At 53.0% G+C, this 21,505-nt stretch overlaps 8 protein-coding genes across 8 annotated transcripts; 5 read left to right on the top strand and 3 right to left on the bottom strand.

The window, feature by feature from the left end:
- Window positions 1-142: 142 nt before the first annotated feature.
- brlA (C2H2 type transcription factor BrlA) lies at window positions 143-1,804 on the bottom strand (the record flags this gene model as incomplete). The annotated part of the gene is made up of 2 exons (XM_056946880.1): window positions 143-1,488; window positions 1,792-1,804. 2 exons carry the CDS (start codon window positions 1,802-1,804, stop codon window positions 143-145), a joined length of 1,359 nt encoding a protein of 452 aa, XP_056798879.1.
- An 816-nt stretch (window positions 1,805-2,620) lies between these two features.
- On the bottom strand, window positions 2,621-3,708 carry N7459_007711 (uncharacterized protein; the record flags this gene model as incomplete). Its single annotated transcript, XM_056946879.1, has 4 exons — window positions 2,621-2,834; window positions 2,998-3,129; window positions 3,328-3,379; window positions 3,438-3,708. The coding sequence occupies 4 exons, from the start codon at window positions 3,706-3,708 to the stop codon at window positions 2,621-2,623; spliced, it is 669 nt and encodes a 222-aa protein (XP_056798878.1).
- Window positions 3,709-4,793: 1,085 nt separating this feature from the next.
- N7459_007710 (uncharacterized protein) lies at window positions 4,794-5,042 on the bottom strand (the record flags this gene model as incomplete). Its single annotated transcript, XM_056946878.1, has 1 exon — window positions 4,794-5,042. The coding sequence occupies one exon, from the start codon at window positions 5,040-5,042 to the stop codon at window positions 4,794-4,796; it is 249 nt and encodes an 82-aa protein (XP_056798877.1).
- Window positions 5,043-9,535: 4,493 nt separating this feature from the next.
- On the top strand, window positions 9,536-9,991 carry N7459_007709 (aegerolysin family protein; the record flags this gene model as incomplete). The annotated part of the gene is made up of 2 exons (XM_056946877.1): window positions 9,536-9,621; window positions 9,694-9,991. The coding sequence occupies 2 exons, from the start codon at window positions 9,536-9,538 to the stop codon at window positions 9,989-9,991; spliced, it is 384 nt and encodes a 127-aa protein (XP_056798876.1).
- A 919-nt stretch (window positions 9,992-10,910) lies between these two features.
- N7459_007708 (MFS general substrate transporter) lies at window positions 10,911-12,972 on the top strand (the record flags this gene model as incomplete). The annotated part of the gene is made up of 7 exons (XM_056946876.1): window positions 10,911-11,053; window positions 11,112-11,245; window positions 11,310-11,433; window positions 11,494-11,700; window positions 11,766-12,183; window positions 12,285-12,597; window positions 12,665-12,972. The coding sequence occupies 7 exons, from the start codon at window positions 10,911-10,913 to the stop codon at window positions 12,970-12,972; spliced, it is 1,647 nt and encodes a 548-aa protein (XP_056798875.1).
- A 481-nt stretch (window positions 12,973-13,453) lies between these two features.
- Window positions 13,454-13,858, top strand: N7459_007707 (uncharacterized protein; the record flags this gene model as incomplete). The annotated part of the gene is made up of 1 exon (XM_056946875.1): window positions 13,454-13,858. The coding sequence occupies one exon, from the start codon at window positions 13,454-13,456 to the stop codon at window positions 13,856-13,858; it is 405 nt and encodes a 134-aa protein (XP_056798874.1).
- A 3,457-nt stretch (window positions 13,859-17,315) lies between these two features.
- Window positions 17,316-19,247, top strand: N7459_007706 (uncharacterized protein; the record flags this gene model as incomplete). The annotated part of the gene is made up of 5 exons (XM_056946874.1): window positions 17,316-17,805; window positions 17,877-17,990; window positions 18,046-18,178; window positions 18,229-18,658; window positions 18,720-19,247. 5 exons carry the CDS (start codon window positions 17,316-17,318, stop codon window positions 19,245-19,247), a joined length of 1,695 nt encoding a protein of 564 aa, XP_056798873.1.
- An 840-nt stretch (window positions 19,248-20,087) lies between these two features.
- Window positions 20,088-21,036, top strand: N7459_007705 (T2 family ribonuclease; the record flags this gene model as incomplete). Its single annotated transcript, XM_056946873.1, has 4 exons — window positions 20,088-20,305; window positions 20,371-20,665; window positions 20,728-20,923; window positions 20,978-21,036. 4 exons carry the CDS (start codon window positions 20,088-20,090, stop codon window positions 21,034-21,036), a joined length of 768 nt encoding a protein of 255 aa, XP_056798872.1.
- Window positions 21,037-21,505: the final 469 nt, after the last annotated feature.

Below are 21,505 nucleotides of genomic sequence, written 5' to 3'. Positions count from 1 at the left end.
GATCCTCCAACAATGGGGTATCAATATTCGGGTCCGGTTGGGACCAAGGTCGGCGAGTTTTGTGTGGTGGCGCTCGGTGTTCGACGAGATAGTTCTTGCTTTTGTTCTTTTCGGTTTGTGGTGATCGCGATGGGAGATAAATTTAGTCATCCCAGCCATCGACGCTGAGGTCACCACAATCCATCATGGGGTCCTCTAGTTTGGAGCCATAGATGGGTCGTCCATCAGGAGTCAGCTGGCCACGGAAGTCGGGATCGTAATCTGGGCTCGCCTCATCGAGGGTGGCAACGTAGCGGTTGCGACCACCACGCTTGCTGTGGGTCTTGGTGTAATGGGCATTGAGGTTGTCACTGCGAGAGAAGGCCCGGTGGCAGCCAGGAACCCAACAGACATGGGGCTTCTCCTTGGAATGGCTCTTCATGTGACGCTTGAGATGTTCTTGTCTCTTGAACCGCCCCTTGCAACCGGGCTCCTTGCACTTGAACTGTACCTGCTTGATGATTGGGGGCAAGTTTTCCAAGCTGAGGTTAGATCGGACCAGTTGCTTCTTGGAAGACTTGCGGGAGGGCTGGCGGTGGGTGCGCATCATACCGTCCCGGTACACTGGTGAGATAGGGTAGTCGTCGGTGTAGTCATGTCCAGAAGCGCGGCTCATCGGGGTATCAGTGCCAGAAGAAGTACCGAGCGAGACTGATCCAACAGGAGTGGAAGGCGTGTGGGTCTTAAAGCCGTGGATGTTGGCAGGGAACTCCGAGTAGGAAGATGGAGGGGGAGTCACGGGAGTGATAGGCTGAGGGAAAGCCTGGGCGGGAGTGATCGTTTGAGGGGCCATGGAGTCGTTGGGCATCCAATGCACCATGTTGGTCATGGAGGCCGAGTTCGGCAGTCGGTCCGGCTGGTTGAACATCGGCCGTGACAGGCATGGGTTGGAGGCCGACTCAGGAAGATAGGAGGCGGGCTGGGCGCGATAGTAGTTATTGCGACCCATGTGGTGGTATTGTGACATTGGCGCCTGGTAAGGAAAGGTAGGTTGTTCGAAGGTCTTGGGGACATCCTGGGGGATCCAGAACTGGTCGACATTGTCGTCGTAGCCGGGCAAATATTCAGAGAGGGGCATTTGCTCCTGACGATCGATGGGACCGCAGGGCATTCCCATATTCTCGTTGGAACTAAAATCTGCCATTCTGAAGGCGCTGCGCAATGGCGTCGCGGAGGTCCGGCGCTCCATGGGGAGACTGTGATACTGTCCAGCCTCGTGCCAACTGGGTGACGCCAACGCGTTCTGGCTGTAAAGACTGGTCGGGGTTGGGGTAGGTGATTCCAAAGGAGAGAAACTCGAGGTCATTGAAGGGCATTCACTGGGGCCCAAGGAGTGGCAGTCAACCTCAACAGTCAGACGGTCTGAAATCTGTTGGCCCTGTGCTCTCATGTCTCCGACGTCTTCAACTTTGAGGTCTCGAGGGGCGACAGGGTCGACAACGGAATCACCTGGTAGGCAAGAACGGTTTAGTCCACAAGGTCTGTGGAAAGGGGATAATGCAGCGAGTGTACGGGAAAGTATAAGACACAAGACAAGGACGGGATGAAACGATGGGCCAACGAAGGAGGCCACCGGGTGGCGAAAAGGAAAGGACCAGAAGCACAACGAAGGTCGGAAGGAACGAGGACAAGCGAAGGATACACGAGGGAAAGAATGTCGAGAGTTGGGGGAAAGAAGGGAATGGAGGGGACAAACGAGCAGAAATAAACAAATCGGTCCAGCATAGAATCCCGGGTGGAGATCGGACTTACAGCTATACGCCATGACTCGGATCAGAGCCAGCACGATTCACAGCGCGTCGCGTGCCTGAGAACCCTAAGCAAGGCCAGGAATGCACACTATGTGATTCGAGATGGCCGCGGGGACGCTCTCACACGGCTGGATCAGGGCTGGGATCGGCTCGCGGGTCTTCGGGGCGACCAGTGGGCGTGTAGCCTCGCGGGTTTCCGGTGAAGAGGCGGGTAACAGGGACGCCGCGCAGGGTGTGGGCTCCGAAACCTCTCCTTCGACGCGCTACCTTGTTTCCCTGGTGAATCCGGGGTAAATCGAACGGGTGTGGTTGTACAATGCAGACTGGGGGGAGTAGGAGAGGCTGGGTCTCAGATAGATTGAGTGGACCGCAGGGGGGGGGGGGGGGAGGAGGGGAAAAGAGGGAGGATGGAGGGGATATAAGAAGGGTGAAGCAGCAAGGAGTCTGTCAAGGTCGAGACAAGCGAGATAGGAAGTGGATTGGGGATGGCAGGGAGTGTCTTGGAGGTTTATACTTGGTCTATTGGGGGGCGTTCAGGACTGAAGAAGCTTGTTCCTGGACGAGATCGGGGCCTGGATCGACGCAGTGGATTGCCCCATCCCTGACTTTTGCTGATGTATTTTTATTTTGGGATTTGCGATTTTGGATTTTGCATTTTGCATTTTGAGGATTATTTGGTTTTTTTCCTGCAGGTCGAGCCATCGGATATCCTCTAGGCCAATCTGCGGCGGCGTTGGCTGGAATGCGCGGCTGTACCTCTTGCGTCCCGCGCAATGTGAGTAGAGTCTAAACCTGAGGTGACATGCAGCTCGACGGTGGGCTGGGATTTCTCATGCTCGATCGCCCGGGGCGTCGATCATCGCCTGTGCGCTGTCCCATTTGGCCGTTCGTTGTGCGTCTGCGACGGGGAGATCGTCGCCCCACACTTCTGTTGTTCCTTTGGCGCTGTCTAGGATGGACGTGAGACAATGGCCTGGCTCGAAGTGAGGATGGGAGGATGCCGGCACCTGGGATAGAGATCTCCCTGAGAAGACAGCACCGTCCCTGTACACGGATATCACAGATGTCTGAGAGCAAGACCCAGTGGGGACGGAGTTGGATCGGTCTCATCCGCTTGTCGCGACAGGTCAGACGTTTACCACTCTGGTCTGTGCGGGCCGCGATCTTCGATGAACGGGCCCCATCGTCCCCGGGGGAGAGAGCGTACAGTAGCATCGCGAATTCCAGTTCTTCAGCCGTTCTCCGCTCCATGCACTGCGCTGTCCAGGTTGGCGGGGGCATGGATCGTCGTCCATAGGGCTCTAGATGCTCGTCTTCCCAACCCAACTCCCCCAACGCCCTAATGACAAATCATCCCAGCACCCACCCTCGTCATCGGGCATGATTGGAATGTGCAATCTGCATCAACTGCTGGACAATTGACAGTGCATGTCGGGGAGAACAAGCGGTTCCAATGCCCGGGGTTGAAGAGAGCGCTGGCGTTGCGCCTCAACGGCGGGCGACGGGTCCGAACTGGGACGGGTGTTGGGAACCGCACCGGCGAGTCGGACCTGCGTCTGAATTCAGGGGAGCTTTGGGAGGTTTCTGATCTATCACGCGTCAGTTGAGACCCGAATTGAGGGAACCGATGCTGGTTGGAGCACGCACGACTAGTCCATTTCGCTTTCCAGCACGATGGTCGGCTGCGTGGCCACTGGGCTCTCTTCATTTCCTCAAGGAAGTGTTGTGCATTCTTTACCAGTGCGGCTCCTGGGAGTTCACGCCACAGAATTGGTGGCGAGAGTTCTGAGAGATCCTCGTAGTTGCAGCATCGTTCCGGCGTGGAGAAAGGAAGAGAGGCGAAACGCGGAAGTCGAAACACCCGCGCATTCCTTCCCCTTACCATCGTACTTTCACCATTTGCCTCCGGAACACTCATTCTGTCACATTGCGAACAGCGATGATGTATGTTTACCAACATCGTGTAATGGGGTCGATCGGTGAAGAATCGTACCCCGAGAAGCTTCCACTCTCGCATTCTCTCATCCTAACCATCCGGGGAATTCCAGCGCTTCACCCTCTCCTCTCCTCAGCCAACCCCAACCGGCCAAGCGTTCGCACCAGAACGCCCTCACGGTGATCATCTTCGTCGGACCCGATTCTGACAGCTCTCACAGCCAACTGGCGCATCCGATTCGCTGCGTCAGGGGATTGAGTTCCCTTGGGGGAACTCTATCGCCCAGTCGCGGAGGCGATCGTTCCCTTGGATTCGCCTTACTCTCTCTTCGCCTCTTCAGCTGTCGGAGATGAGCTCTGGGTGGATCATTGACAGCCGACCAGCGCAGTACATTCTCGCTAGTCACCCCGACCATGTCGCTCTGCGCATCGGTCCCCTCGACTGTCAGATCTAGTTCCAGATCCAGATCCACGGCGGACGCATACATCCCTCATCCGTGTCTCCATTTCTACCCATTTCTTGCGTCTTTAGTTCCAAAACGACGACTCACGAGCGAGTTGAATAACTTGAGTGTTTCAAGCACTCATGCATGTCTAGCTTTCAGAAACCGGTTCCTGGTGCTGCCCCCTCATCCATTATCTTCCATCCGATGTGTCATGCCGGCCTGCAATACCCATCGCGACTATTGTCGGTACCTTCGTTCAGGCCCAAGCTACTGGGAAATGCATCGTGCCAAGTGCCAATCTATATGTCCCTTTTCCATTTATAGCCCGGCCCTTTATTGACTTTCGGCCACCCTCGGGTCGCTCGATGTGCCGCTCTACATAACTTCGCTGGGATTGCCTCGGATTCCCCGGTACGTATGCAACCCCAGTCCTCTGAACTCTATTCATTGTTTTCCTTCGATATTGATCCGGAGAATGCACGGTCGCCCACGATCTAGCCACCATCAAAGCAGCGAAACCCTCAAGCACGGACCTGGAACGCCCGCAAGGGCCAAGCGGAGAGTCAGAGCGTCCCCAGATATTGCGGGAACCCCTGCATCCCAATGGATGATTTGCTTCGATCTACGGGCTCACATCAATTTCAAACTGCCAAGAGTACGCCGATGATTCGATTTGCCTGATCCACCACGCCCGCACGGCCCAGCCGTACTTAGGTGCATCAGCGAGATAGACCTCAGAACCGGTGGCTTTGACTAGTAGCGTCCAGATCCCGAGTTCGCGCATTCGTGTCGTTGTAGTGTGGCAATGGTCTCGTTCACAAGGTTTGTCTAGTGGCTTTGCCATTTGAGCTCGGTTGTAGTACCGGGTCATGCCAGACTAGTAGCCTCATCAGCCATGGTCGTGCATGAGTATGTCCGCCACCAAGATTTAGTGGCGATGGAACTGTGGCTCATCTGGGCATTGAGGCATCCATGCTGCGTACATGTCGCGGCTGACTGAGCTTGGCAGGATTTGAGAGAAGCCTTCACGTTCATGCAGTTTTGCCACCGATCGATCTTGCGGCATTTTTGCCTGCGTCCATCTTCCTGTGTCCTCGCGTGATAGCAGTCACAATGGGATGTGGTGGGAGAGCGCTGGAGAGGCTCCTTTTTAGCTGTTCGCATCTACCAACGAATAATCACTCTGGTTCGCACACAGCCCGATGACAGTGTGACGGTGACATTGGAGATGGCCCCTGAATCATGGGAACTGGTATCACATATCATATTCAACGTCCAGACTCCCTGCTACGATTCGACCGTCACAGCCTCCCAGAACAGGCCAAGTCCAGGGGCAGGGGACCAAACCAGCCTCAGACATCCCCCCATTCGTAATGAAGCCAAGCTTATCGATCCAGAAGAAGACACTTGCATTAGCACCATTCCTGCCGTCTGGGAACCCAGGTACATGGTTCTTGCGGGTGCCACTATCGATTTTCGTTCTTTCTCAGACCCTTGTCCGACCTAATGCCGAGCAGCTCCGTCCCCTCCCAGCAAGCAGAATTCTGCATGGATCTGCGTGCGCAAGCCTCTCGGCACCATGGCCATGGTAGAGGGTAAATGACGGTCGATCATTTTGCGGGGGAGATTCAGAATGGTTGGGTCCTGCAGTGGACCAATAGACCGCGGCTGAGCATACCGAAGGCTGCGGTACTATTGTTGTCCCCCAGTGGTAGTTTCCCCTGATTGCACATTCTCCGGGAGACAACTAGCAGCGCCCGGCTGCACTGGGCCAGGATGATATGATTTGCAGCTGTAAGTACATTTGTACAGTGGGCACTGCGGCGAAGTTGATCCGCTGACGTCGTCCGTAAATGCCATTGCTCGGGGTTTCTCTCCAGATATTCGCATAACTTAGGCCTAAAGTCTATCGAGCACGACAAGTGAGTCTGCCCGCGCGCCGGGGTCTGTGTGTGAGTTTGACTACAGTACGACACCTTAGCAATTCCCAATATTGCGAACTTTGCGCTGTAGATCATCGAATAAATGGGAGAGCAGATGACACCTTGGCCTACCGGAGAGATCCGGATCGCGAAGAGTGCTTCCCATTACGGGCTAGCAGAACTAATTGAGAGGATAGGATTTGGCAGTCCAGCAGCTCATGGGTAGATTTGTTCTAGTTGTGATGATGCCAGACCCTCGGTATCCCGACAATGTGCGACGACGGCTTCAAATTCCATCCTATGAGGAAAGCTGAAACACTGACAAAAACAAAGCTACAGACCTCTGCAAAGTACATCAATAGCACTGCAATGTGGGCGATGCAAAGATACCGATGGTTCCTGGGTGATTAGGGTTGCCCGCGCCCCCTTGGTTCAACATCCGCCCCCTTGCATTCCTATTTCCTTTCCTTCTATCTTTGCTCCACCAACGGCCTCGAGCTCGACCTTCAAGACAAGGTGGGCGTCTGGAGGAAAATCACCATCTTATACATTGCATAATTGCTTTTTGTCTTGCATTTGGTGCTTTTCGCGTCACCATTCATGCTGACTCGCATTGCAGCGCGTCGCATCACCTTGCGTTGTTGGTCCCGGTTTCCAGGTTACGAACGCCTAGCGGCAAAAGTTTATGTTTCGGCAGAGAGCCCTACGAGATCCTCCCCTGGGACACACTCCTCCTTGAGATCGTTGGTGGGTCGTGGCGTCTACTTTCAATATCATCTCGCCTTTCTGGGCGTTCGCAAGCACCAATGTGCCCCTCGTGCAGTGTGCCCCATCCAAAGGGTCGTGTAGAAGGGTGATTGCCACGCAAATTCATTCCATCCAAAGGGACTCTCGCATCAAAAAGCCCTGCCCAAGTACACGACTCGGCGCGAGTGTTGGGAGCCATAGCGCGGTGGTCCAATGCGCATGCCAGTCGACTCACTAGTCCAGCAGCGAGAAAATGACTTGCTATGCACACATCTCAATAGAACCGGTGCCGCAGGAAGTATATACTCGGCTTCGCCGAATGAAAAAAAAGACTTGATCGACCCTGCAGCACATATGCTCAGCATTCTCCAGCCGATCTGAGGGGCTTGGGTGATAAGGCCCACGCACGGCACGCGCCAAGATGTCTTTGGGGAGGCCGGCGGGAGGTGCTCGACCTTTCAATCCTCCAGGGAGAATCCAAGTGACATCATACTATCCGGCCCTTGCTCCTGGCTACCGATCCCGCGTGCCTGTTTTGTCCAGGGGCAGCGCGCTACTTGGTGCGGTTTCATATTGCCAGGGAGATACCTACCCAGATGGGCTCCTACTTACGGTACTTTCAATCTTGGTTCAGGGTGTCGGGTATGGGTCGCGTCCAATATATTGCGCGGGGATGAAGTGGAGGAGATGTAGGAGAACATGACCTGCAGTTTTATAGGATTATTGGGTATGTCTGCGACGCGAATCGGACGTCTAGATCATGTATGTTTGACTCCGGAGTATCTTCTTTCGAACGTGTCCGTCTCATCTTGGTAATCGACTCGGATATCCAAAATGAGATCGTAATAATTTGGTACTGAGGGTATTCGCTCTCCTGATTCTCCTAGCGGAACCATCAAATTCGATAGTACAGATAGTGCGAGGTATAGTCCCATACTGCGATATGGGAGAAAGCTAGCTACCTTGGCTGTCCAGCGATAAATTTAATTGATGCCTGATAGTCGACTAAGGCACAAGGGTCGCGTTGCATCTGTGTGCTTAAGGGGAGCCAATATGCTCCTACCATGCAAAAGAGTATGAAGTATTGGCAATTCGAAGAAGACCTCACACGTCTTGCTCTACCCAAGCTTGAGCTTCTTTGATGGCTTTTACTGCTCCGTGGGAATTGATCAATATGCCTAAGCGTCTTAGAAATTTTATATTGGTATTACAACTGCACTCTATGTGTCTAACTAGCTACCAAGTCACTGGCTTTCTGATAACTTGTCTCTTAATGGATATTTCACTCGCCCTCGCACTTTTTGTCTCTACCTATACTATAAAATATCAGTACAGGAGAAGACATATTTATCTATGCCACTCCGACTATGCAGCTTTAGCAGTGAGGAATGTAATGACTGCATTGTGAAAAAAGCGAGTCCTACAATTATATAATAGGCCATTTGGCTGATATTGCGGTCGTGGGCCGTACTAGATAGGTCCAGAATACATCGCGAATAGTATGGGGATATATATCAGAATATTATTGATTAAGAAGGGAATCCAGATTTTCCTCCCAAGGAGAAGAGAAAGCAGATAGGAGGTTCTCAAATGGATATTTCGTCTACAGGGAAATGGCCAGAGCTAGCGTAGTCCCATTTAGTGGCCACCTTAATAGAATGCGAATTGGTGTCGTAAGTAGACCTTTCTTCCTTACAATAAAAGGCGAACTTGCAATTCAGGACTAGTTTTCAGAATCGGTGCTACAACATAGATAGGTCGGACTGACAGCTGAACGCGGATCGAAGGTGGAAAACAAGATACTGCACTTCAGAGACTGACCAATCTAGCAAATAGATATAATTGGCCTCGCCGAGAACCTTCATGGGACCTTATGCCTCTGATGGGTTGCCGAAGTATGCAACCTGTTCCTTGGACCAGAACTGTCGCTAAGCCGACGTGGTCGGATGAGTTTATGATCTTTGATAATTGTTCATAATCCCGTATCATAATCATTGAGATTCGCTTTATATAGAGCATGTTGAATATCTTCAAATTCGGAAGGGGATGATTGGATGAGTAGTAGTAGAGACGTCAATGGTTGTCGGAATGAAGCCAGTAAGCCCGGAGCATGGCGACCGTAAATGAAGTCCTGTCTTTTACTCCAGCGCGGCCTATTCAAGCCACCTACTTAAGACCCCGCAGTTATTTAATGTCAACCGACCAGATTCAAGATCGGCAAAGGATGACTGCGAAAGGTGGCCTTGTGTACCAACTCGCCAATTTCCACTCGACACGGGCTCCCTCCAAACCAGCAGACGGGAACTCGACACTCACATCGACCACTCCCTCACACTCACACTCACACTCCAGACCACAACGACCATCACCAGAGTCACCCAACGCCAATATTCCCGATTCATCCAGCCTTCAGCGAGCCTTCCCCGCATCCCTTGGATGGGCCAACCAGCGCCATGGTTGCGGCGGTCATTGGCCAATGGTCTCTCACGGGAGCCGGGATGAGCAGCATCTTGTCGTCATCACAACTTTGCACCTCACACGACTCGCCGAACTCCCCCAGATTCAGGCAAACCCCGCATTCTGGGGTCGATGACCGGGTATTTAACCCCAGACTCGGCCGCTCTCTGCATCCACGATCGGGTCTTCCACTCGAACATTTCACTTCTACATTCATCAACCAGGCACGATGTCTAACATGTACGGTACTCAATGGGTCTCGTTTCACATCCGGGACCATCTCAACGATGGCGAGGTTACCGTGCAGAACACGGTCATTGAAGGGTACTTGTGCTCCCTCATGTCCATCATATCTCCACCGAGGTACTAACCACCTGACAGTGGCGAGTTCTACAGCCCCGAAGACCGGCGCAAGTCGCTCACCGAAGAGGAGATCGACGAGATCAAGATCGCCTCGAATGGGGTTGGCGAGATCAGTGCCGGCGGCCGTCGAGGTAGTGAGGGCCGCCTGGACTTGTTTCACGACGATGCGAAGATTTGCGAGCTCCACTGGGAGAACCGTGGAGGAGAATTCGTCAACTTGGTCGAGGTGTTGGACGATAGCGGCAAGTATCGGATCGAGCATGGGGGATGGAGCCCAGAGGAAGGCCCTCTGGGACACGTCTTCGTGGACATTTCGGAAAAGAAGAAATAATACCTCGCGACCAGGGCAAGAGGAGCGGAAGACCAAGGGGAAGACACCCCTTCTAGCCGCCATTCTCCCGTCAATCCGTTGCATGCCCTTGATCCATTCATCATCTCGTTCGTCCTCAGTTAAACCAAAAAAAAAAAACGGAATGGCATATACCAGCCTGGTGATATCCAGCGCCGAAATCTCCGCCCTCGCTATTAAGGCTAGTAAACCGCCCCCACAAAACCTTCACCAACCACCCGCATTACCACAGTGCAACTACATACGCACCAAACAGATGGGTCTTGTACTTGAAAGTAGGGATCTAGTAAGGCAGCTAGCTGGGGAATCGAGATCGATGCTCAGCTGAAGCGAGTCCAAATTCGTGCAATACTATACAACTAGATATATAGGCTGGGGGCCAAATATTACTGGCCCAGCGAGAAGCTGATCGCATCTTGGGTGCCTTTTTCTCACTAATAGTTACCACCTGTACTGTAGAGCCGCACTTCCTCACGTCCGATTCAGAAAGAAGGGATTCTATAACTACAGACTATCTACACATCTGCTCGTGGCGGTTATGAATTAAAGTCTACCCGCATCCGCTAATGATATTCAACGTACCAATTGCCCAGATAGTTTTAGTGATGTGGAGCGTACTGAGCTTGACGAGCCATTCATGCATTCCCATTCGATGCTCAGGTTATGGTCGCGATTGTTTATTCGCGAGATGTAAGCAAGAAAAACCGCCCCCCTCAAGTACTATCGGTATTCGTGAGTTATCTCTGACTTCCCCAGTTCTCATTTTCTTCTCATCTCTGTTCCACATTTGTCTTTTCCCCTTCCTCATTCCACGTACCTATGATCTTCTACTCTTTCCTCCCTCATCCTGCTATTCCTACCATTCTCAAGTCGTGTGAACCCCGAAACACTCCCCGTGGCCATGAAAGGAGATTCAGTGGAACTGAATGAGAGTTCACATTTCAGCACTGCTGAAGTAGCAGATACCGAGACCATGATCGAGGCGGGCGAGGGCCCATCTACACAATATCTTGAAGGCGCTCGACTATATGCCCTTACTGCGACGTAGGCGCTGCCCAGTCTCCCACCAAAATCACTATCCACACTCTAACAATATTCAAAGGCTCTGCTTGTGTCTATTCTTAACCAATCTAGAGATACCTATCGTTTCGACATCACTCGTCAGCATTGCGGGTGAGCTCGGTGCGCTGGAAAAAATATACTGGATCACCACTGCGTACATGCTTGGATATGCCGGTATGGCGTTACTCTTCGAATCTATGCCTAGACAAAGCTGACCGGTCTATGAATCTGCTTGAAGGAGTCCTGGTTCTGTCTGCAAAGTTCAGCGATATTCTTGGTCGCAAGACATGTCTTCTCGCGGCAGTCATCATCTTCGTAATCTTTTCCGCTGCTTGCGGTGCTGCTCAGACGATGAATCAGTTGTGAGGTCAATTACCACCAAGATCCCATTGCACGCGCTAACTATCAGACCTCTTGACCAGAATTGTCTTCCGCGCATTGCAGGGTCTTGGAGGAGCCGGTAATTACGCTATTTGCACGATTATCGTCGTGGAGATGGTCCCACCTGAGAAGTTTGCCAAATACACCGGGGGCGTAGCAACGGTCTTTGTATTCTCCCTTCTCTTCGGGCCCCTATTTGGAGGTGCAATCACTCAACACTCGACCTGGAGATGGATATTCCTGCTCAAGTATGTCGTGCCTCCACATCATCCTCTCCCTTATCTCGGCGCTTAAAGCTGAGCAAGCTCAACAGCATTCCACCCGGTGTCGTTGCGGCTGTGGCTTTGCTTTTGCTGTTACCGAATGGATTTCCTCATCACAATCTGCGGCGTAAAAGTAGTTCTTTTCGGGAATCCTTCCAGAAGGCATTCCGTCGCATCGATATTTTGGGGAGTTTTTTGCTTGTTGCGGCAACAGTACTGCTGGTGACTGGTCTCGACGAAGCGGATGAGCAATTTGCCTGGCGATCTGGGTTTACTATTGCTGTTCTGACCATCTCAGGCGTCTTATGGATCCTATTTGTGGTTTGGGAACGATGGGTGACGCTGAACACTGGAACTAGGGAGCCTGTGTTTCCATGGCGCTTCTTCCAGAACCGAGTATGGATGGCAATGCTGCTGTCAGTCCAATCCTCGCCGATTCTCACCTTTCTTTTCCCCGGCCCTTTTGTGGTACAGCATTCAATTCCGTTCCCATTCTAACAGGACCAAACAATAGAAACTCCGTCTTCCTCGGGATGATCTGGTTCGTGACTATATTTGTACTCCCACAGCGCTTTGAAATTGTCAACCAGCTCTCCTCCTTCGACGCCGCAGTCCGTCTCATCCCATTCACAATCGCTTCCCCCGTCGCATCCATATTGGCACCGACAATTGGGAAGGCCTTTCGAATCCCCCTTATATATCTCCTGATGGTTGGTTCGGCGATCCAAATTGTCGCCTTTGTCCTTCTGGGGACTGTGCCTGAGCAGCAAAGCATCCCGGCTCGACAATATGGGTACCAGGTCCTGGCTGGCTTTGGATGTGGGATCAATACTCCCCTTCTGACTTTGATGACACCGTTTGCCACTGAGAAGAGAGACCATGGTGAGTCGAATGAACGCCCCCTCCGACACGCGTATATACAGAACGGCGCGCTAATCCAACCGTGTAGCGGTTGCTATGGGAGCCATCGCCCAATTTCGCACGATGGGGGGCTCCATCGGTCTGGCTATTGTCACGGCCATTCAACATAGCTACTTGCGCTCAAATCTGCGTCACTTCCTGGGAGGTGACATGGTGGAGGCTCTCCTGCAGTCAACCTCAACTCTCGCGAAACTTCCCATTGGTACGCAGGATCTTGTCCGTGAGACTTATGCTGCCAGTTATAATCTCCAGATGAAAATCCTGGCCGCCATGGCAGGGGTCCAGCTCTTAACATCCATGATGATGTGGCGGAAAGATCCTATTGTAGCAGCGTAAGCCCGGGGAGGTAAGGCTGGATCCCTAGGTAAATCTAGGATCAACCACCACTTGTTCCTACGATCGCATTTAATGGAAACGATATGCATATTCATATATTTACTTGACTTTGTTCATACAAAGATTCGAGAATATATTTCAATCTGGTCCATGTAGTGTCGAACTGGGATATTGTCGTATACTCGGATGCATCAGGACACCAGGTAGTAGTCCACCATCTAATTGAATCATGTCTCATTGCTGTCCTCTAACATACATCTAAGTGTCAATCATAAACATTTCTATGCGACTACTCCTCACTGAGACACATCAACTAGCCAATATGCGCCTCGCACGCTGCAAAAGAGGACCGAAGGTCCTTGTGGATCTCATCCTGGTCATTCGAAATCACATAAACGCCCCGAATCGCCGCTCCTTGGCCATCTGCGCCAATGTTCACACAATGCGTCCCCGGCTGTTCCATTTGTGAGAATTTCATGCCATGTTCCGTGACGTTCGGGACGTTCTTGACGTCGTTCATCACGCGACTCTGGATTTCGTCGATGCTCATCAAGTTCAAGATGAGGGCGCTGGTCGAACTGTTGCCTTCCTGCAGGGAGAGTCGACCAAACAGATTGAACCCATCGATATTCTCGCTGACTTCGCAATCCTCGCTGGAAAACTCGATGGGCTGCTGCTGTCGCCGGACCAGATTCCCGGGCCCTTGGAAGTCGTATTCGTGGGGGATGATGAAGAAGTCGTGGGTCAACGTCGCTGGACCGGCACTTCGTCGTTGGCCATGGGAGGCAGAAGCCGAGTACCACAGCTGGGGACAAAAATCATCGGTGCAGGTCGAGTCCACCGAGCCCAGCAGGCGTGGGACATGACTGCGAGATCGCGTCAATGACCGCCGGGTGCTTTCACTGCCTTCACTGCTTCCATCCTTGGTCACGGCAAACACCTTCTCCATTTCCTCTCGGAGCGCCTGGAGAGTGCTGTCTTCCATCCCGGATTCCTGGCTCTGCAACTTGGTGCGCAGGGCATTCCAAGCTGCGCTTGCCTTGGAGATCTCGCTCGTCGCCTGGTCCAAATAGGTCGTCGCCTTCTTCTGGGCTTCCTGTCTGTCCTCCAGCTCTTGGGTGGTGTCGATCGCAAACTCATACTGCGCGTTGGCCTTTGACAGAGCAGTTTCGCCCGCTTGGGCATTCTGGACCATTGTTTTCACATAGGACAATCGCTCCTTGAACGTCTTCTTCCACATGTTGTTTGCTTTCTCGGCCATGTCGTGCGCGTGTTTCTCTGCCTCCCTCGCTTCGGAATTCATGGCATTTTCATGCGCCTGTACTGCGCGTGCCTCAGCTTTGGCGCTCGTGGCAATGTCATCGTACAGTTTGTCCAAGTTTTTATAGGTGGTCCATTCCTCGTAAGGGAGCTCTCGGGATTTCTTCAACAGTTCTTTTAGTCGATACTCGTTTTCGGCTAAACTGACTTTCCGGTCGCTGTTGAAGATGGTCATTCCAGTGATGGACTGTATCAGGGCCACGATCAGGATGGATCCCACCAATGAACCACCAAGAGCATATTTATTCTGATACAGGAGGTATGCCCCAGTCATGCCGATGGGGGCAAGGCCAAAGTAAATCATGGTGCTTGCCGTCAATGCTCGAGGGGCCAAAGATAGATCTTGGCCATGATGGTGTTGGTACACCTCCACGTCCGCATTCGCTCGAACACTCAGAGCCGTGTCGGGGCGAGCTGCTGGAACTGCTGATATGCAGGTCAAGAGAAGGCATAAGACCAGGGTCAAAATGGTAGGCAAACGCATCTGGACGAAGAGCGGAGGTGAATGCACAAGCGAAGACAAGAACGGAGCGTGGTTTGGGCGATGCAATGATGATAAGGTGATGAAAGGGGATAAACTCTGTGTGTTTGTAAATATAACCCTGGGCATATGAGACAACGCATAGCAATCATAGCAATCATAGCAATCACTTGAAGGATCATAGGTACTAGAACTAACAGAATGCTGACTCGCAACGCCGAGAAGACTACCTCACGCCATATACAGTGACCCCACCGTCCATTTGGATCACCCTGAAGTCCAATACTTTAGTTTTCTGATAAATGCTCCGACCTGAATCCTTGACGTAAACTCACCCTGGGCAAGGCTGTAAGTTTGACCCTCTTTTCCCTCGTTTTCGAGGCTTTGGGAATCAGGCTATTCAAGCTGTCACGTTGATAGTGTACTATTGGTCAAAAGCCTTCAAATGACCCACGATCCAGAGCGTCTGAGTTATTTTATTTTGCTGTTGATTTTGGAATCACATCATTCACGATTTCACAGTCATCATTTAGGACAGCGGGGGTTTCTGTAATCCACCAACGATCAAGTCAATGTCCATGACCCCCAATCCAACTGGTGGAGAATTGCCAGACCGATATCGCATGGCGGCTGCCCTAATGAGCCGACTATCAAATTGTTCAAGGCCCACAGCTATCAGCTACCTACAGCTGTGTATGTTCAAACTGATAGTATGCTATCTATAGATTAAGAAAGCGGAAGATTACGCACTGCTTCAAAAGCAACCCGCCCCTCTAGATAGCAATAGCCTGACCCCCACGGAGCCTGCTCGGAAGATTGAAATAAGGCTCTCACTTCCTGAAATGCTTTCTGCTACGTATTCTCTCAGACGGTCCCCAAATCCCGCGGGTGGCCCCCTCGGGGCGCAACAAATATGCATATACTATGTACCAAAGTGAGTTTGCAAGCCTCACGATTGTGGAGAAATCGGCCGTTGGAAGGATTATTTACATAGAATACATACAACTGCGGTGCAGTAAGTGCCCACACTGACCAGTTTCTAATTGGGGGCTGATTTCTTTTAGGTTTATAATATGTGCTACTGCAGCGCTACAAGGCTCCCGCATTCAAAAAAGTGGACTATGACTCCATAGACGTGTGAGCTTCGCCCGATCTGGCCGCGGATCGAAGAGCTAAGCGAGTATACATTATGTAAATTCAATGGCAACCGCCTTCTAAGGTGACGTTGCATTGCTTGAGGCTTTTATCTGATCGGTTCTATTGATCCCGCGGGGCAGGACCACCGTAGGATAGAACAACAGCCACAGGAACAGGTCTAGTCGAATCATTGAGATATGGATCGACCAATGCTGGGAGCATCCTCACACTGCTTGAAGACTCTGCTCGCGCCACTCGACGTCCTAGAGCCCGGCACCGAGATTGGCATTTTCAAGTCGCCCTCACTGATTACATCTAGGATGGCGAAAAACGATAGGAGAGAAGACGAGCATCGTGGAAGGATGATAGATGGAAGCAATCACTTGGATCTACCAGAGGGAGCTCACCCGGATACACCACGACTGACGCGGAATACTCAATACAAAGACAGGTTTGTGGCAAGGTCTGCCAAGATCCGCTGCGTTACCAGCCTCGACCAGTTCCGGGCGTGATCCATGGGAAATCCTTTCCCGCGCTTGAAATGGATCTGTATTTCATGCATCCGATGGGGTGAATACAGGTCCTTATACTCTCTCATTGGTCCGCCGTCTGGATACGGTCGCGACAGTTTCCAATCTTATCAATCTCGGGCGAACAGCCTTGGAAGCTTGAAGACTGGGGGCGACTTCGCCGACTATCTATACACTCATATCCTGATGGGCTAGTTACATAACTAGTTAAGTAACGAGTAAAGGATATCACGTCATCGAGATTAGGTTAGCTAGGCAGTTAATTACCTGGCTAGGTAGTCCCTAAGCGGGACAGAAACTTGATGATTGTTTTCCGCCCTCGGTGGCCCAAAAGACACGTTCGCACGAGTCGCGTGTGCTCTTAATGTTATCAAGCCCGCCAAACTCGAAGGCATTTCTGCTAGATGCACGATCAGAAACGCTGTCGGTGCGAGTGAATTGTATCGCAGGTCGACTTGTCGGGTTTGGCAAAATGGCCATCCCTATGCTGAAGACATATTGATCCAGGAAAAGGAAGCTATACATCTCCCACGTCGACATGCAATCCAGAACAGCACAACTCCAAACACTACAAGATCCCTGGTTTATTCTGGGACGGCCCATGTCGAGAAAACTGACAAGATCAAAGGGAGCACTCAATGAGCCTACGTGATTTCTTTTGTCGCCTTAGCATTGTTCTAGACCCGGTGCAGACGAGAAAACCGGCCAATCCCAGCGTTGACAGGGTCCTATCGCAGTGGGCCTAATGCGCCGCCGGGGAGAAACAGAAGCAAATCAGATGCTGCGTTGGAAGGGATTCGCTGGCACGTCAACACTTCCACCAATCCCCTCTCAATTGCCTGATAAGCAAGCGAGGAACTAGGTAGCATCATTTCATGTTGATGGCCAGGGTGCAGGTTTTAAGACACACCCGTCCCGGCGCGCGCGCGCCCGCGACAGTGAACCACACCCAGCCTCTCAATTCCAATTCTGCCTTTGGCGCAGTTGACACGAGAAGGATCATGGTCGGGATCGCAGACGACACAGCCCGCAGGGGCGAATCCCAGCCTCTGCTGGCTGCCAACATCGATGTCGACGCCGACGCGGCTGTTGCCAGATCAATCGCCCGGCGCAACGCGAAGAAGCTGTGGGTGGTCATTGCGTGTGCCATCTTCGTCGTCGCCGCCGAGTTTGGCTTCTACCTGTCGCAGGCGCCGCAGACTGCTATCTTCGAGCAGATCATTTGCCGGAATCACCTGCGCGTGCGTGGTATCGCGCCTCCGCCCCCAAATGTCCCGGACGCCGAAGACCCGTGTAAATCGGAGTTCGTGCAGGGCGAACTCGCGCTGGTCCTGGGCTACAAGGACACCTTTGATGTCCTGCCGAGTACGTTCGGAGTTCATGCATACGAGAAATACGAGAAACGACGGATACTAACCCCCCATGTCGGCATCCAGCTCTCCTGCTGTCGCTGCCGTACGGAGTTCTATCGGATCACTGGGGCCGCAAGCCGGTGATGTACTTGGGCCTCGTAGGCGTGGTCCTTGGAGAGATATGGGTCCGACTCGTGAGTAAGTTGGCCTCCGATCCAGCTCCGTGCATGACAAGAATCTAACACCCGGCTAGGTCTCTGGTCGAACGTCCTGCCCCTTCGGATGGTTTGGCTGTCCGGTCTGTGGAGGGTGATTGGAGGCGGCGACCAGGTTGTGGTCTCCATGGCGTTGGTCATGATCGCCGATATCTTTTCCGAAGAAGAGAGGTATCTCTGCTCGACCTCGTTTCTGAAACCTTCCTAACCACGCCGCACAGGTCCACGACCCTCTTCCGCATCCAGTCCTGTGTCGTGTTGGCCGAGATCTTCGCCGCTCCGGTCAGCGCGTATTTCATGGACTTTGATCCCTGGTTTCCCTTTATGCTAGGCACCGTTCTCATCGTGATTGCCGGCATCCCCATTGTGTTTCTTCCCGAAACACTCGAAGATGCCAAAGCAAAAATGGCGAGCCGCCCCAACATGGTCTCTGCTCACCCCCGCGAAGACGCTGCACCACTCGACAAGAAATCGGTGCTCGAGGAGATCATTCGCACCATCCGCGAGTTTAAAGAAGGCACCCGTTTCATTTGGACGGACGGCAATGTCTGCTTGATGGTTCTGGTCCTGTTCGTCACCATGATGAGCCGACAGTCGACGAATATGCTCCTGCAGTACGCCTCGAAGAGATTCCATTGGAGCATCGCTCGAGTGAGTATTTTGTTAATAGCTTTCGCCCAGCTTATCCATGCATCGGCTAACCCCTGGATAGGCGAGTCTATTGATCTCACTGCGTGGGATCTTTGCAATGGTCACTTACCTCGTGCTGATGCCAGCCCTGTCCTGGATCGCAGCCAGGTATTTGGACTTGCACGGGAAGTTCCAGGACCACCGCTTCAGCCAGTGGACGGGGGTAGTGTCCGTCGTTGGCTTTACGGCGATGGCCCTGGCACCGGTCCCCGTTCTCTTGATCGGGGGTTTGGCCATCCTCTCCATGGGATCGTCCTTCCTCGTCACCAACCGTAGTCTGGCCACAGCCTTGGTGCTACCCGATCACGTCGGGACGCTCTACTCCGCCGTGACGCTGTCCCAGAGCATAGGCACGGTCATCGCCGGTCCTTTGTTTGCCTATCTCTTCAAACTGGGGATGCATTTCGGCGATGCCTGGATGGGGCTGCCATTCTTGCAGGCGGCTCTCTTTTATGTCGTCGCCACGGTCGCCGTCTGGAACATCCGTCTGAGCCGGAAACCATCTTCATCGGAGGCGGACGAGGAGTGTGAGGCGCTGCTGTCAGAATAGACTTGTTTCTTGCGCAGTCGACAAGAGTTGTACAATAATCATGACCGTAAGATAGTCGACGCGTCCATGCCTCTCAACAGGAATTGCTCCCAAGGGAGAGTCCACCGGAATACCGTCAACCGGCCTGCGCGTCTGGATCTGTAGCGATAACCACCATGGGAGATAACTCTCGAGATGGAGGCGCCGATCGCAGGATGTAGGGTCCAACCTAACGATATGGCTTACGCGCGCGATGCCCTATGAGGCGAAACGTGAAGGAAGGAGGAAACAAGATCGCCCGCCGATCTCGGCCAAATATTGTTTGGGCGTCGCTGGTTGGTCACCTGAAGGGCGATCGGCTGGCGGATTCACTTAAGAACCATTATCCACGCCGGACATCCGCAGGAGTTTGGGAGGTTCGATGCAACGTCAATTCGCCGTCCCCCGCGAGCTCTCGGGACTTCCGACGGTCATTGGAGTCTCCACGACCACGCTAGACACTCTCAAGACTCCCTCACAGGCCAGCCACTGCGTCTCTGGACCCTGGACTCCCCGCTCGGTCAAGGATCGGCCTCATCTTCGTCAGGCGAAGTGGTGTTAGTGACTGAGCTACGGCGATATCCGATCTGGCCGACACGAATCAGCGGTCTCTTCTCCACGCATGTGCTGCTATCAACGATCGGCAGCCCGATGTGATGCGAGGCGATGCGGGTTCTGCAGACACTCGTCCGCGTCTACCAGCTATAATACCCTCGAGCATGTACGGGGCCCCTGGGGTGCTGTGAAACAGGAGACGCGTGCTTCAACTCTCTTGACTTCCAATCTCTGCTTTTCGCCCTGAAACCCGACCACTATCCCATCATGGCTTACTCGCGGATGCTCGCCCTTACTGCCGTCGTCGCCGGGGTCGCGGCCGACCTCAAGACCTGTACGAACGACAACACTTTTAGTTGCCACAGCTCCTCCAAGGAACCGACCTGCTGCTACAACTACCCCGGCGGCGCTCTGCTGCAGACCCAGTTCTGGGACACCGACCCGGCCACCGGCCCGTCGGATTCCTGGACCATCCACGGCCTGTGGTAAGTGATTGCCTTGCCACGGAATCCTCAATTGCGAATGCAATACACTGACACAGTCCCGACAGGCCTGACAACTGCGATGGCACCTATCAGTCCAGCTGCGACTCGTCGCGCGAGTACTCCAACATCACCGACATCCTGCAAGCGCAGGACCGCACCGACCTACTCTCCTACATGAAGCAGTACTGGGTCGACATCGACGGCGACGACGAGTCCTTCTGGTCGCACGAATGGAGCAAGCACGGCACCTGCATCAACACGATCGACCCGAGCTGCTACACCGACTACTCGGAGCAGGAGGAAGTGGGCGACTTCTTTCAAAAGGTGGTCGATCTGTTCAAGACGCTCGATACCTACAAGGTCAGTCCGCCCCGTCACCCCATTCTATACTGTTCCATCACTGATTCCCGGCGCACGCACAGGCTCTCTCCAAGGCGGGCATCACCCCCGACGACTCCAAGACCTACAGCCTCAGCGACATTGAGTCGGCCCTGTCGGATCTGCATGACGGCAAGCAGGCCTATGTCGGCTGTGAGGATGGCAAGCTCAACCAGGTCTGGTACTTCTTCAATGTCGCTGGCAATGCCATCGATGGCCAGTATGAGGCGACTGCGACGCGTAAGTAGCGACCAGCCCGACCCCTGCAAGAATCTACAACTCATGGTGTTCTAGTTTCCAAAACGAGCTGCCCTAGCAGTGGCATCAAGTATGTGCCGAAGAGCAGCGACTAGATCTATATTAGAGGAGGTACGGGTGTGTGGAATTCAGGCCGTATCTGGAGGAGCCCGGATATGGTTGCTTTGTACATGAAGTTGCATATCGCGACGCTGGGTATCAGAATTGATCAAGGTATCTTGAGAAAATGAGATGGAATGCATGTCCGCAGGGCAGTCATGATAGGCCTCGGCAATATTTCAGAACAGTCTTCATGCTAGAAATACAGGTCAAGGTTGTCGAGAGCCAAGGCCTGCATTGTCGAGGTCGCGGGAGCACCGTAAGCTGCGAGACAACCCACGAGAGCGTGCAGTGCGAGCATGAGCCCACCAGCTAAAGAACTGAGAGTCGCGCTCGGGAGTTTCCCGTTGGGCTCGGGATCGACTGGGGGCTTGCTTTGAGTAGAGCATACCCACCTCCAACGTCCAACCGTGCAAGGCGACACTCAAACGCGGCTCGGGAGTCGAGGCTTCCCGGGATGCGACC

Source organism: Penicillium hispanicum, assembly GCF_028827665.1.
Source record: "Penicillium hispanicum strain IBT 35686 chromosome Unknown utg000006l_segment0_segment0, whole genome shotgun sequence".
Taxonomy (NCBI): domain Eukaryota; kingdom Fungi; phylum Ascomycota; class Eurotiomycetes; order Eurotiales; family Aspergillaceae; genus Penicillium; species Penicillium hispanicum.
The sequence above is the reverse complement of the archived record's forward strand: the minus strand, read 5'-3'. Positions and strand labels throughout refer to the sequence as shown.